General features: G+C 42.0%; 2 protein-coding genes across 2 annotated transcripts; one reads left to right on the forward strand and one right to left on the reverse strand.

Moving 5' to 3' along the window:
* The first annotated feature begins 266 nt into the window (after nucleotides 1-266).
* Nucleotides 267-5730, forward strand: LOC136428492 (NSFL1 cofactor p47-like). Its single transcript, XM_066418046.1, has 8 exons — nucleotides 267-350; nucleotides 1492-1581; nucleotides 2127-2239; nucleotides 2740-2860; nucleotides 3410-3541; nucleotides 3944-4033; nucleotides 4579-4688; nucleotides 5130-5730. The coding sequence occupies exons 1-8, from the start codon at nucleotides 339-341 to the stop codon at nucleotides 5605-5607; spliced, it is 1146 nt and encodes a 381-aa protein (XP_066274143.1). The 5' UTR covers nucleotides 267-338; the 3' UTR covers nucleotides 5608-5730.
* Nucleotides 5731-9957: 4227 nt separating this feature from the next.
* On the reverse strand, nucleotides 9958-11494 carry LOC136428493 (enoyl-[acyl-carrier-protein] reductase [NADPH] FabL-like). The gene is made up of 2 exons (XM_066418047.1): nucleotides 11382-11494; nucleotides 9958-10961 (listed from the first exon to the last, which is right to left on the reverse strand). Exon 2 carries the CDS (start codon nucleotides 10890-10892, stop codon nucleotides 10098-10100), a length of 795 nt encoding a protein of 264 aa, XP_066274144.1. The 5' UTR covers nucleotides 10893-10961; nucleotides 11382-11494; the 3' UTR covers nucleotides 9958-10097.
* Nucleotides 11495-14735: the final 3241 nt, after the last annotated feature.

The following is a 14735-nucleotide window of genomic DNA, read 5'->3' on the forward strand; positions in this document are numbered from 1 at the left end:
AAATATTACCTGTGAGTTACGGAGATGTAGAACCCGTAAAAATGTGTGGATTTAGACTGTGCCATAATTATGTACTGACCAGTACACTGCAGAATAGGGGCGTTAACAATGAAACTGAACTGTATTCGAGACCATTATATAATACAATAATGCAACCTTTATCAATTATTGTTATGTACACCTATTAATGGAGATTATCTCATGAATATAAAAGCTACTTTATGTTGTTTTTATAAAATTATTACCTGTAAGTTGTGGAAATGTAGCACCCCTAAAATGTGTGGATTTAGATTGTGCCATAAATTACCCAGCATCCATGGTAAAACTGAGGAACCATCATGGCGGACAAGGTATAGAATTTTGGGGGGAACATTTTTTCGATGGAGACTATCTGTCAGATTTTCGTTTTACGTCTTTCTTAAGGTGCCAGAAATTCTCGTGTTGTCACACACTTTCTTAGCAATGTATCGGAACTCGGACTGTCAGATAAGACGGGAATTTGCGGGATAATTTGCTGAGGAGCATGTGTGGGGAGGGCATGGCATGATTTTCGGTTTCTTTTTCGATTCATCGATCTTTGTAGAGTGGCCGAAAGCGACGCTTTTATGGGTCAGAAATTGTTGTAAGGGGACAAGTACACAAAGGACTATATGTGGCATGTGTTCTAGCAGGACAAAGAGTTTTATTTCGTGCCTGTTTTTTTTCTCTGTTGTGTCATGAGTTACTAGTTTTCCCTTGATTCCCCCCTCCCCAACTGAAACCATGAGTTTGCAAGTTTACGAAACCGAGGAGAAAGATTTTTCAGCAAACAGCAAACCTTCCCTATGCAGCCATATGAAAGCTTGAACATATTGATTGAGTAGTTTAGCCTCTATTTGTTACTTTGCTTTTTTGATTTGTCCTTAAACTAAGGTTTCTAGTTATTGTTGATTACAAATTATTATCATATAGCTAGATCTCGTCGACCAATCAGAAGGCTCCATACCCGCTTTTTTGGGTCAGTAATCTTTATATAAACATGGTATTCGAATTTTTGCCAGCGGCGCAACCGGCACACTCAAAATGCATTCTAAACATTGTACAGAAGCCTGTGTGATGCGGAACACCCGTATCGAACGTTGTTGCGTCCCAGGTATGACATAAAGTCAAATACTGCACATTACTGCTAACTACTATATGGACAATGGCTATATGATAATAACGTTAGTGACCTGCTTTCCTTCGGTCTATGTGGTGTGATAAGGCATGGTCGTTCCTATAACCACCTCATAAAGTGTCTCTGTCCCTTCGCAACCTCGGCACTTAATTCGGTGGTTATAGGTATTTGACCATGCCACATCACATCATATAGACCTCAGGACGGGTCATTAACCCTATATCATATAGTATATGACCTCCTTGATTATACATGGACACTGGTGATAATTTGTCACTTATGGTACATTGGAAACTGCCGTCTCATATTTGCGTGTTTTTTTTTTTCAATCATAGGATGAGCTGCAATCCCAGTTTGTTGCAGTAACTGGTGTTGACCAGGGTCGAGCCAAGTTCTTCTTAGAGTCGGCACAATGGGATTTGCAGGTGTGTTCTATTTTCTGTTAAACCTTATCCTAGTCATTGGTAGATATCATAGACATTATAATGACTTGATAAGTAGGCAAATTGACATGTTAAGTTAACTATTATACTTCTAAAAACTGAAAGGTAAACTGCCTCATGACGTAACACACCATGTTTGTACTGAACAGTACAACCTGCATATTCGGACTGATTTATCTTATCCATTCACACCGGGATGGACCCCTGCTCTTTTTTTAGTGTTCTGTAGCATGCTCAAACTGTCGCTATCCTCAAAGACAAAATCTACATTTAGCTTCCTACTCATTTACACCTGAGTCGAGTGAGGAAATTGGTGTTAAGTGCCTCTTTTTAACTTAACTTAAGGGCACAACATCGGGACCTGTCAGGGATTCAAATTCAGTACTTCTACTAGTTCTAGTATCTGAGTCAACAACCCTAACCAGAAGGCCACCGTGCCACAATGAGACATGAATGAAATCTGGGTGAGCTTGAGCATGAATAGTGTATTTGCATTGCTGACTGTTGGTTTGTCTGATTTATTTTAGGTTGCTATAGCCCACTTCTATGACACAGCAGGAGATGATGAGATGGAAGAAACAAGTCCCCAGGCTGCAGGGACTTCAGCAACCCAACCTGGGGACAGTGGCAAGGGTGGCAGGTTAGTATGGTACATGTGTGAAAGTGATCTTGTAGTTGAGCTCACTGAAGAGCTAATTTTCCTCAGAAAAGACAATCAATATGTACAGTACATACATGTATATGTAAATGTGATTCATAGTGAGTGTCATCCTGGTGAGTCCCAGGATGAAAGTAAAGCCTGGAACTAGAAACTAGAAACTTTATTCAATGTTTACAACATCGCAGGCTGAGACAGCCTGAATTGCGTTGCCATTCACAATTCTTACAGCAACAACACGTCATCATTTCATAATAAGATTAAATGTTAAAATTACACAGTATCACAGATCGTAGGTACAAATGACACGAATTATCTCAAATCTGCTACCAATCTAAGAGAACATCGTATACATATTAAGATAAAACATTAAGAATACAACACAACTAACCAGGATGACACTCAGACTAAAGTGAAATAGCCATCACCAATGATTTTAAACATGTTTTTCAATGGCTCGCGACTATTTTTTTCCTTACTAGATCTCAAAGCAGTTCTAGATTTGGCTCGGTTGCTGCCTTCAGAAGGCAGGAGTCTGAGTCTGATGAGGAAGAAGGACAGGCGTATTACGCAGGAGGTTCAGAACACGGGGGAGGGCAACAGGTATGTGGCACAGCCTGGCTTCTTTTTGGCAACACCTGTAGGGTGGAGGTATTTTTACATTGTATAGCAACTGTCATTTTGTATGAATCCATGATTTTGAGTCAATCATTCGTACCGTTGTTACACCATACAGTACTAGTAGTCTGCAGCTCATTCCATTACACATTCGGTTACACATACATGTGTGCATACAATGTACATACATACAGTCATGCATACATAGTCATAAATGACATACACTTACACATAGAACACTTACACATAGTCATACACATACTCATCAAATACCTACACTTAAACATATGCATACATGAACTTAAACATGCACATGTGTACACACACCCATGCATGCGCACACACACACACACACACATATACATGTACACATACACATACACAAACACACTGACAATTATGCACACATGCATACACACAAACACATGTATATATCAGTTATTATTACCTAACTGCTAACCTTGTTCTATCAAATATCTTTCACTGAACCTATGGTGAGATGTAAGGATTTAAAGCCCCTTTTTGCAATCCTAGATCATAGGGCCGCCAAAGAAGAAGCCCAATCCCAGCACAGATGACGTTGTCGACAAGCTGTTCCAGTCGGCGAAGGATCACGGAGCTGAAACAGTGGAGCCAGAAGAGGGCGCTGCTCGCCCAAAACCCTTGGTAAGGGCAATGGAAAGGAAGGAGTTAATTCTAACATTTGTTATTGAGATGTGCTGTGCGATGACGATGTTGATAAGGAAAGGGTAAAACTGGGTATCACTGTATGTACTGTGTTTGTGGGAGAAAGGCACTAGAAAGCAAGGAGGCAGTTAATTACAAACGGAACAGGAATTTTATCACACTTACAATCTGTATGTTCAAATTATTTCAAAACTATCAACCCTAATGCTAGCACTTGTCAGTTTTTCTCCATAGGTAGTACTTATATGCCAAAGCTTATATGATACATAAGAATGCACAAGAAATGTTCAAGCTCAACTGTGTCATAATTTTTTCTACACAGAAATGATTATAATTGTCAATGTATTCCTTAATATCCTTACATGGCATGTTTTCTGCTAGGCATTTAAAGGAACTGGGTACAGACTTGGAGCTACTGAAGCGGACACTCAAGTTGTGCAAGGAGAGAGAGATGCTTCACGACGTCAAGAGGTAGGAAATAATCTAAGAATCTTAGACAAATACTTGATCACACATTTGAAAGCAAACATACTTTATTCCCATACAGGATTTATGTACCCACATTTGGGTGTTATTTGTTGTTTTTTTCATTCCATACCATTAACTCTAAAGTAGCTTCTACATGTACATTGCTGTAGCTTAGTAATTTTATTCATTTTATTGAATTTTCTGACAGCTGGGTGGCCCATTCAATTCTGGTAAATTGATTTTCAATGGGGCCCAGACTACAAAAACAGTAAAAATCAGCAGTATAACAAAGAAAATAAACTCGGGACAAAATTGTAACATAAGTAACAGAGGATTATTGAGACATAAGTATCATCAATAATAGAAATTACACATGTATACAAAAACATTTCTTATCTGAAAACATAAGAAAGCCAAAGAAAACAAATAGAAATCGTTGCAATTGTATCATCTTGCCCACCTTGTCTTGGTCCCTACAAAGTGTTGTATTGAAAATGATAAAGTTAAGAGTATTTCCTCTTGACGACATCAATTCTTTTTCTTCCCAGAAAACTATTGTTTTGCGGATGTGGAAGAACGGGTTCACCGTAGATGATGGAGAACTTCGATCGTACGATGATCCAGCCAACCAGGAATTCCTGAACTCCATCAACAAAGGGTACGTGGATCTGTGTTGGGTGTAATGCAGTACTTTGGGTGTGCTCTATGAAGTGTCATATTACAGGTTTGCAAAGCAGAACCTATTCTGTGATACCCTTGGGTCAGTGGGTGCCGGCATGTCAGTTTGTAATGTCGTGGGTCGGCCATCTTGAATTTTCTGTCGGTTTGTGATGTCATGGGTCGGCCATCTTGAATTTTCTATCGGTTTGTGATGTCATGGGTCGGCCATCTTGAATTTTCTATCGGTTTTGGTTGTCATGGGTCGGCCATCTTAAATTTTCTGTTACATGTACATGTACCTGTTGCATGGAACCCTACTGTAGAACTACTTGTATGTGGGTTTTTGTACATCTCTAAGTTTTTTTTTAGCATGTTTTTGTACAGCTTTGTACATGTCAAGGATGAAATGATCAACTCTTGTTCTCCCTATCGTCAACAGGGAAGTGCCGCTAGAACTGATCAGGATGTGCCGCGGACTGGAGGTGGCCTTGAACCTGGAAGATCATCGTCACGAGGAGTGGGCCCCGGCCAAGGTCGCCACCAAAGCCTTCTCGGGAGAGGGCCACAAGCTGGGCAGTCCGACTCCCAACGTCGTGTCGGCTCCCGCCGCGGCGGCGGGCAGCGGCGACAGGAAAACTAAGGAAGCAACGGCGCAGAGTAACGTGGGAATGAAGGACTCGGAGCCGACCACTAGTATCCAGATCAGGTTGGCCGACGGCTCGCGGCTAGTCGCCAAGTTTAACCACACCAACAGAGTCAGCGACGTGAGGCAGTTCATCGCCACGGCCAGGCCGGAAACGGCGGTCGCTCGATTCGTCCTGATGACGACGTTTCCTAACAAGGAACTGACCGACGAGAGTCAAACTCTAGCAGAGGCCAACCTGTTAAATGCAGTTATTGTGCAAAAGATGAAGTGAGATATAGATTGCAATAATCACACTGAAATAATACTGGTCTAAACATGTTGCTTAAGGGTCTCGAGTATGGTTATGATGTTAATATTCTGTTCTTGAATTTTCTCTGCTCCTCTCTTCCTATGTAACAAGACATGCCATAAGTTTCCTAGTATTTAGCCATTCGGCTCAAGCTATAGGGCCTCTAACTGTTGTTCAGTCTTTCAGTCACTTTTTGAAAGTCATTGTCACACTAGTGTAAACTTAAACTTGGTAAGGCGCACAGTTTTGGCCAATGCAGCGTCTAGAAAGAAGGACCATTCAAGAGTACTGTACAAGCACTTATTAAAGAAAAGATGGCAGACTGGGATCCATTGTGTTGTTTATTTTTAATTTAATCTCCAATTGTTTAATGGAGAGCTGTTTGCATTATGTATGGGAAAGAAATTTTCCAAAGTATATGACAAGCATGGATTTAAGTATGTGATGATTAATAAAGATTAAGTGGTTTAAACAGGTTTAAACTCTACACCTGTACTCTATGAGCAAAGGCACTAGGAGCCTAAAAGAAAAAGATGGCTCTGTCTGTGAGGTGTCGCCAAAAATGAAGAAGCTAGCTGTCTCTACTATGGGTGACAGAAATGTGAAAGGCAATTCTTAATGTAAGGAATCCTTATTGTATAGAACCCATTGGTATTAGTTTGTTGGGAGATATTAACATGTATAAGTATATGGTTATTTACTTGATTGTGCATTCCCTGATGATTTAATGAGCTGTTTCATATTCTACCATTTATTGATTATGTGTATTGTGTAACCTTTGACCCAAAATCACAAACTCCAGACCTAACTCATTAAATGGGTGGGGTAGAATATGTTTCAGCTGTTAATGGTATGCCATATAAAGGACTTTTGTCCCCCAAACTGTGTATTTCCTTTTCTCTTTTGTTTTAGAAACATATCAAAAATATTTTTTGGGTGGTAGTATTTCAGTCACTAGTATACAATGTATGACAGAGACAGTATACTTTGTGGAGCCAACAGTTAGGTTACAAAGCAGTCCGTACCAATTTGGAAAACTACACCCCTGTGGGAACAGGTCCTTAGGGCTATCTACTGCATGAAGAGTCTACCAGTAGCTATTAGTCAAAACGTTACTATAAAAATGACATTGATAGCATACGTTTGCAAACCAGGCATAAGGCATAACATAGTTTTCTTTTGAGGTGTGAGGTATTCTTATGATAGGTAAATAGGTACTGCTCATGCAGCAGATGACTCTACTGTAAAAGATGAGCGGAATATTTCATTTCAACAATCGAGTCATTTTCACCAACTACATGTACCAACACAAACGCTTCATTATCTCCATGAAAAAAGGTCAAGGTCAATTTGCCCCCTGGTATTTGTCACTGGAACTGCAATGGCATATTTTTCAAAATCTTCTAAGGAGAAAAACTGAAGAAAGGAGCAACAGATGTTCATGTTATTTACTACTAGTATGCAGGTAGCTTAGACAGATGTACACAATGAATTGCAAATTATGCAAATTGGGATTTAATTTGCATAAGTAATGAGGAAGATCTATATGTCCATTGTAGGCATGCTATGACAGCTGGCATCTGTTGGGTTCGAAATTGGGACAAGAATTCCCCAGGGGCCCGACAGCTGGTGCTCAAACCACAAAGGGATATACCACCAAACCTGTATACCGGGGTACTCGTTTTTATTATGTGGATAGCTCATGTGTTACTTGATATAATGAAATGGTAATCATTAGGGGTGGGTACCGGTACCGTGTACCGGTACAAAACCGGTATTTCTTAATGGACCGGTCCAAAAAAATCGGTCCGTAAAAAATCAGTGGACCGGCCTATGGACCGATTAGAAAATTCATAGTACCAGGCTACCAGCAGGCGGCCACATAACTGGTATAAGAAATACAAAACAGCAGATTTAACGAGTCGTTTTCGAAGACGTTAGCTGTGAATCATATCTAGAAACACTTAAAGGATGAGTAAACAGACGGCGAGGAGAGTAAAATTATAATTTTGAGACAAAGTGCGAACCTAAGAAACTATATCGTTCCAGACATGACGTTTGGAGACTTTTACGTGTGTCTCGCTCTCCAAAAAATGATGTACTGCGACGCTACTATAATCAGGTACAGGTACAGGTCCGGACCTGGACCTGACCCTCTGGACCTGGACCTGGACCGGACCTGAATTTTATGTACCGGTACCCACCCCTAGTAATCATGCAAATCAGAATATAATTTGCATAACTAATGGAGAAATGTTATAAACTCACTCCATTCAATGATACGACAATTCAGAAATGCAACATATGTAAAGGGATATTGATAAATAAAAGTTATGCAAATGAAGATCTAATTTGCATAATCAATGAGAAAATACTGTAATTCCATATTGGTAGATAACTGGAATTTCATACTTTTGGCATTTGGAAGTTATGTGACAGTGAACATGGTTGAATATGAATCATGAAAATGAGGGCCTAATTTGCATGATATATATTTCATGGAGATATAAGGTCTCCGAACTGTTGTTTTATAAGTCCAGCTCTTTTGAGTAATAGAAGCAAGGACTTTCTTCAGACGATGTTTTACTTTTTTCTCTCCCTTCCACAAATGGAAGACTGTCCTCTCTAACTCCCATGTTATGATTTTTGTTATCATATACACTGGCTGATTAAGACTGTTCCTTAAAGATAATATATTCCATAAGTTCATTTAACATGCATAACGCCCATTGCAAGTTCAGGAACAGTATCATAGCGACCTCTATCAGATATTGTTCTCACTGCAGCACAGGTGAGGTCGAGAACTTCATGTTGGAAGCGCCAGATTGACATGACTGACAGAACGGTCAGGAAATGTTTTAGCTATAGGACGAAAATACAATAGCCTGAATTCAATCAAGCTCCTGTAACGGCTCGCCGCCCTGTAACCGCATAGCCGCCCAAGCGGGGAGGGGACAGAAACACCCGGACAGCTGGAGTTTGCGTTATACAGACTAGAAATACAATAAATCAAGTCTAAATACAATCTAAACAGACCATAACATTGATAATCCGAATATTTGCACAAGTTGGCATAAGCCGTAGAGTTTGTAGTTGTTTTATGGTAATGCAGGCTGTGTGCTTTTTTTGTCCGTCACAGTGATCACCAAAAAGTGAAAGATCATCACTTATATACAAGTTTGTAAGTACAGCCGTTTTTTAAATCTTTGTTAATGTATCAAATTTGTCTACTTTTATTTGTATCAACTAAAAATCTCTCACTGGTATAAACATTTACATCCCACACTGCTCAAACTAGACGTAGCCTGGCTGAAGTACTGTCATCCGTCACTAAGCGGCGATTCAGTACCGTCATGGTCATTGCCAAAATTGGACGTTGCTTGCCTGGAGTACTGTCACCCGTCAATGGGCGGCGCTTCAGTACCGTTATGGGCATTACTCAAATCAGTTGTCCAATAGCCTGGTATCTAAACCTATTATAGCTCCCGAGTCTCGGATCCCAGATATATGGCTAGTTGTCCGACTGAAGTACTGTCATTGGCTTAGGACCAATAGTCAAGCACCATCGCTGCTATATTACTAATATTTTGGACATTACACATTTTTATGTCATCTCTCAATCCTAAATAAATGTTGGATAAGAGCGGGGCGGTTACGGTTAATGGTGAACTAAAATAGATCGCAACCTTACGAAAAAAGACTTGCAGACCCTCCGTGTTGAAGGGAGCTCAGTCACGTTTGGGACCGCATTGTTCTCACTGCTGCTTTACCTAGCACTTGCAGTTGGGAGCAGAACCAGTCAATATTGTCCAGTCGAAGGAAGTCGGACACAATCACTACGCTTTTTAAACAACTGCCATCAAGAACACGTATGCCACGCCACCTGAAAAGATTGTATCTGGTCAGCACGTTCCCAGAACGAAACCGGAACGTAAGACTATAATGTCGACATGTCTTGTTCCCGAATTTAAGGATGATGTCCCGTTGATAGTTTCCACATTAAGTTAGATATGTTCAAACAGAAATCGAATGCAACGTCCGTTATTCTGGTATGCAATGGTGAGCAAACATTCACCAGACGCTGTGTGGGAATTACGTGTTCAGCGTATATAGTTATAATCTGGCCCTTTGTAAGCAAACAGCACTAGAGGGCGTTCCTCCCGTACTATTCCCACGCTGTACTTAACACTTATTGGAGTATTCCCCCCGATGGACAATGTAATTCACCTCGCGCCTACATGATTTTTCATTGCCTATTACTACGTAATTAGCTTGTCTCTTTTCTGGTATTGTCAAGATCTAGAGCTTTCATCATATACGACAGCCCACTGATGTGGCACAAATATGTTTATTTTCAACACAAATGATACACGGATAAAGCCAAAACAGATAAAGCAAAATTAAGTTAAGTTGACTACGTGTAAGCTACGGGCTATAGAGGCTATATGCGGTTTCTCTGCTCTTTTCATTCCCTACTTGAGATGATACGCTCCATCCACAGGTATGGCCGCGCCGGTGATAAAGGACGCCTTCTCCGAGCAGAGGAACGCCACGACGCCGCCGACTTCCCTCGGGGTGCCCCAGCGCTTCATCCCGCAGAGCCTGTTCACCATGCCCTCCAGCCCGTCGTTCCCGATCCTCTCCTTGACAATTGACCAAGCTTCTGTGTCGATCATCCCCGGGATGACGGTGTTACAGGTGATCCGCCTGGGCGCCAGCTGCTTGGCGTAGTGCCTCACCATGTACTCCATGCTGGACTTGGCCATACCCGGGGTGAAGTAAGGGAGGCTGGGGCTCGTGTTGCTGTTGCAGCCGACTCCCGACACGGCGACGATGTGCCCACGGCCGTCTTCCATGCGTGTCACGGCCTTTTCCATCAACCAGAGGAAGCACTTGGCGTACATGTTTTGGTAGTATTCGTACGCCTCCCAGCCTGCGAACCAGCTGCCGTTAGCATCTGGCTTGGCGGGCAGCGGTCCGTGGTAACTGCCGGCGTTGTGGACCAGCGCCGTCAGCTTGCCGTCAAAATTCTTATCTAGGCACGCGAAGTAGGCGTCCGCCGTGGCCTCTTCCTCCGTCCCCCCTGCCACCAGGAACACGCGGACCTTGTAGGTCTCCTCGAGCTCAGCCTTGGAGCCTTCGGCCCGCTGGTGGTTCGCCTTGTACCCCAGGATGAGGTTATATCCTGCGCTGGCCAGCTCCTGGGCTATCCCGTAGCCGATCCCGCGGGTACCTCCGGTGACGACAGCGACCTTGTCAGAACTCATGTTGGGGAGGGTTTGAAGCAGAAGTGAGGAGGAAGCTGCTGGGACAATGACTACGCCGTACTTTTGTGTCTGAAACAAAAGCAAACACTGCAAGAATTTGCCAGATTGGTTATCATTTACATGTACCCGGACTTCGACCCCCGACTTTAGGACAGTAGCAGGACAGTACTGGTAGCTAGCCTGGGTGCCATCATTTGATAGCTTTACTCCGCTCTCTCGGTCTGTATCTGTATCTGTATGATCCTGTATCTATATAGCCGGTAAAACCGCCGTTTATAGGCGTAACACACCAGCTTCGCAGGCACGCGGCGCGGGGGCAGCTGGTTATACTACACCAAACAGTCGCTCCCGTAGCTACAACTATCATTATTAAGACAGGCCTAATTTTTCTTGACTACAATGCAAAAATTAGGCGATATAGTTCACCGACTTTTCAGAAATAAAGAAGCGTTTTTCATACAACACAATGCCTCTGTCGATATAACTTACCGACAACGCTTGACGCCGAATTAGACCGGGTTGGCTGCGATCTGAACAGTGAATGAAAATGTCTCTCTCTCTCTACTCCTAAGGCGTGCTAATACCCTTCTTCTGTACAATACATACAGTACTGGTGCCAGATGAGGTATCAGTGGTGCACCCTGACCCATCAAATCACGTGAATCGCATTGAAACTCAGATTCGTATCAGCCATTTCTCGACAAATTCCTTTCTAAGTTGCGTTAACGACTAAATCTGAAAAAATAAACTAGCCAGTGAGATGCTGGAAGGTGTCAGCTTTCCAGAGATGTTTTCAGATTGGCAATTTTGGCACTTTGGAAGTAATAGAAAGTGACCGCGATTTAACGTTTAAAGAAAAGTAGTAGAAACTATTTTTTTTGTAAACGTTAAATCGCGGTCACTTTCTGTTACTTCCAAAGTGCCAAAATTGCCAATATCTCTGGAAAGCTGACACCTTCCAGCATCTCACTGGCTAGTTTATTTTGTCAGATTTAGTCGTTAACGCAACTTAGAAAGGAATTTGTCGTGAAATGGCTGATACGAATCTGAGTTTCAATGCGATTCACGTGATTTGATTGGTCGGGGTGTGGTGGGAAATGTGGGATTATCTGCATCAACAGCACAACATAAATACCCAGCATGCACATTATTCAAACACGTCACTCGTGGGAACCAGAGATAACCAGCTACTACACAAACAGCTCTGAGAACAGGTCACCTCTCTCAACCACGAAAATGCTAAATGACGCGACGATAATGACGGTACCGAAGCGCCACCCAGTTGTGAATGATGGTACTCCAGTCAGGGAACGCCTTTGAGCTAGCAGAATGGCATGTATAACAGTGAGATATTTAAGAGAAAACAGATAAACCTGTCTGGAGTACCATCACCCGTCACTGGGTGGCGCTTCAGTACCGTCATGGTCATTGCTCGAATAACTGGTTGCCTGACTGAAGTACCGTCACCCGTCACTGGGCAGCGCATCAGTGCATGTTGCAGTTGACAGCTGATTTTCCATTGTTATTTTAAGACCAAATGCGTTTTCAAGTAGCTAGTGGTAGTGCAATATAAGTGCGGCTTCGCCACGGCTCGCGTTTTTGTCCAAGCACACCGGGTCACCCCTACTCCTCTCGATAAGTGTGTTGGGTTCTTTTACGTGTAGAGGTTTGACGCTTGAGGCCAATGCCTGAAGCTCCCTCATACACGGAGCCGCCGGCTTTACGTCACCATCCGAAATGACGAATGCAATCACTTACAACATGTCCGAGGTAGAGTCGACTCCTAGGAACTTCATGTTGACCCAAACCACCTTTTTGTTTGTAACAAAAGAAACGACGTCGTACGAGCCACCAGTGCCGTACTCAACTGATGTCCCGTCCTCGGTAGGAGACGTCGACGTCGTTACCGGTATGTACTGGGAAGTGCTCAGATAACCACACCTCCACTACTATTTTGAAGTATGAATAAGTATGAAGAAAACTGTGGGAACATACTAGTGGGCACAAATCAGTTTCAACTCGATCTCCAAGGAGACAAACCGGTGACAATGATAGTGTCCAAAGGGAAAAACAGTGTCCAACTAGAAAGGCAACATTTTCGAGAAAATGCAGGATATTCCCCTCCCATTACCTACACCTCAAATGTGACATCCGTAGCACGTAACGTAAGGGAATTATGAAGTTTCTGCATGAAATATGGAAAGGAGGTCCTCATTGGCATAATTTATTTCCAGCTGTATTCGCCTTTCCTAAAGGTACCTACATCTCAAATATGACATCCGTAGCTTTTACGGTAAGGGAAATACAAGTTTCTGCAATACTTTTAGTAGAGCTACCACCCCACATCTACTTGGTTTTTGACAGAAGGAGAATCAACAATCAACAATCGTTTTATATCCTTTACATACAGATATTCTGAACAAAGTGGTTGAAAAGGTGGTGGCTGAAACAGAACTCAACATCACAACAGGCTTCCGACTGAACGGTAGGAATATTGCTCGAACTTAAACTGCCTATTAACGACAGAATAAGTAACACTATTTCACCTAAATCTGCAGGGTAACATATATCCGGCAATTTTAAAAATGGGGTATTTAAGGATATCTGCTAAATGCAGCATCTGTAAAATTGTGGTATCAGTAAGATTAGAGACGACTGAAGTCAAGGTCTTCATCGACAACGATGGACGAACATCAAGAGTAGAGAGCAAATATAACATATATAGGGTCACATAGCATAGAGTGGCAAAGGTAATTTATGACATTGACATATTCTAGAAACAAATTATGGTTTACTATTTTGCCACATTGGTTTGATTAATTCTTATAGAAAAACTCCTGGATCTAACGTCAGGTGAAGTAGTGTTAAATACTGTACATTTTATCTTTCAATATGTCCTCTTTGCCATCTCAATAGAATGTATCACAAGTGCAGAAAGATGGATTGTATGTAACGTTACACCGACAACTTTTCTTCAGTCTACAAGTTAGCATTTTTTATTCAACTTTTCAAATTGTACTTGCCAAAGTTGTAAGAGTCTGAATTGCTGGTATCCTTGAACCAAATCTCGTATAGCTGGCAATTTTACATTTGTAACAACTGGGGGAAATACTCTCGGAGAGTGATAGTATGTGGAAGACAGGGACTGTTAATAACAATTGGAGTAGGTTTTCAGTACCAAGGACAGTATCTCCTCATAGAGGTAGTCGTGTGATTTGCGTTGCTTCAGCCAAGTAAAGACTGATTTGTGCAATGAACATGAGGGTACTGAAGCTCCGCCCAGTGACGAGCGACGGTACTCCAGTCAGACAGTCTAAGTTGAGCAATGACCATGACGGTGCTGAAGCACCGCCCAGCGATGGGCGACGGTACTCCAGTCAAATTTGAGCCATAACCAAGGAGGTTATATAACCTCCTTGCCATAACCAAGCGCCGCTCAGTGACGAATAACCGTATCCTGTCAGACAAGGTCTAATTCACGCAGGAAACATGACGGTATCAAAGCGCCGCCCAGTGACGGTACTTCAACGTCTAATTTGAGCAATAACCATGGTGGTACTGAAGCGCCACCCTGTAGGGTACGTATTTCAGTGAGAATTCAAATATAGACAAACTTGATAAATAAACTTTCGAAGTGACCCTTTTTGTACTTGATAGCGCCGTACTGGCTTCATTTGTTATAATATAATCATACGTTTGTCAAAAGATCATGTTGGCAAATTTTCTTGTTTTTGTTGTAGTTGATAGGGCCACAATGTGTGAAGTATTTGATTAAAAAATTGAAACGTCTTTCAGAGCAAAACTTCGGATATTGATCCTACTAATATGGCAGTAACAGTTATA

Source organism: Branchiostoma lanceolatum, chromosome 2 (assembly GCF_035083965.1).
Source record: "Branchiostoma lanceolatum isolate klBraLanc5 chromosome 2, klBraLanc5.hap2, whole genome shotgun sequence".
Taxonomy (NCBI): domain Eukaryota; kingdom Metazoa; phylum Chordata; class Leptocardii; order Amphioxiformes; family Branchiostomatidae; genus Branchiostoma; species Branchiostoma lanceolatum.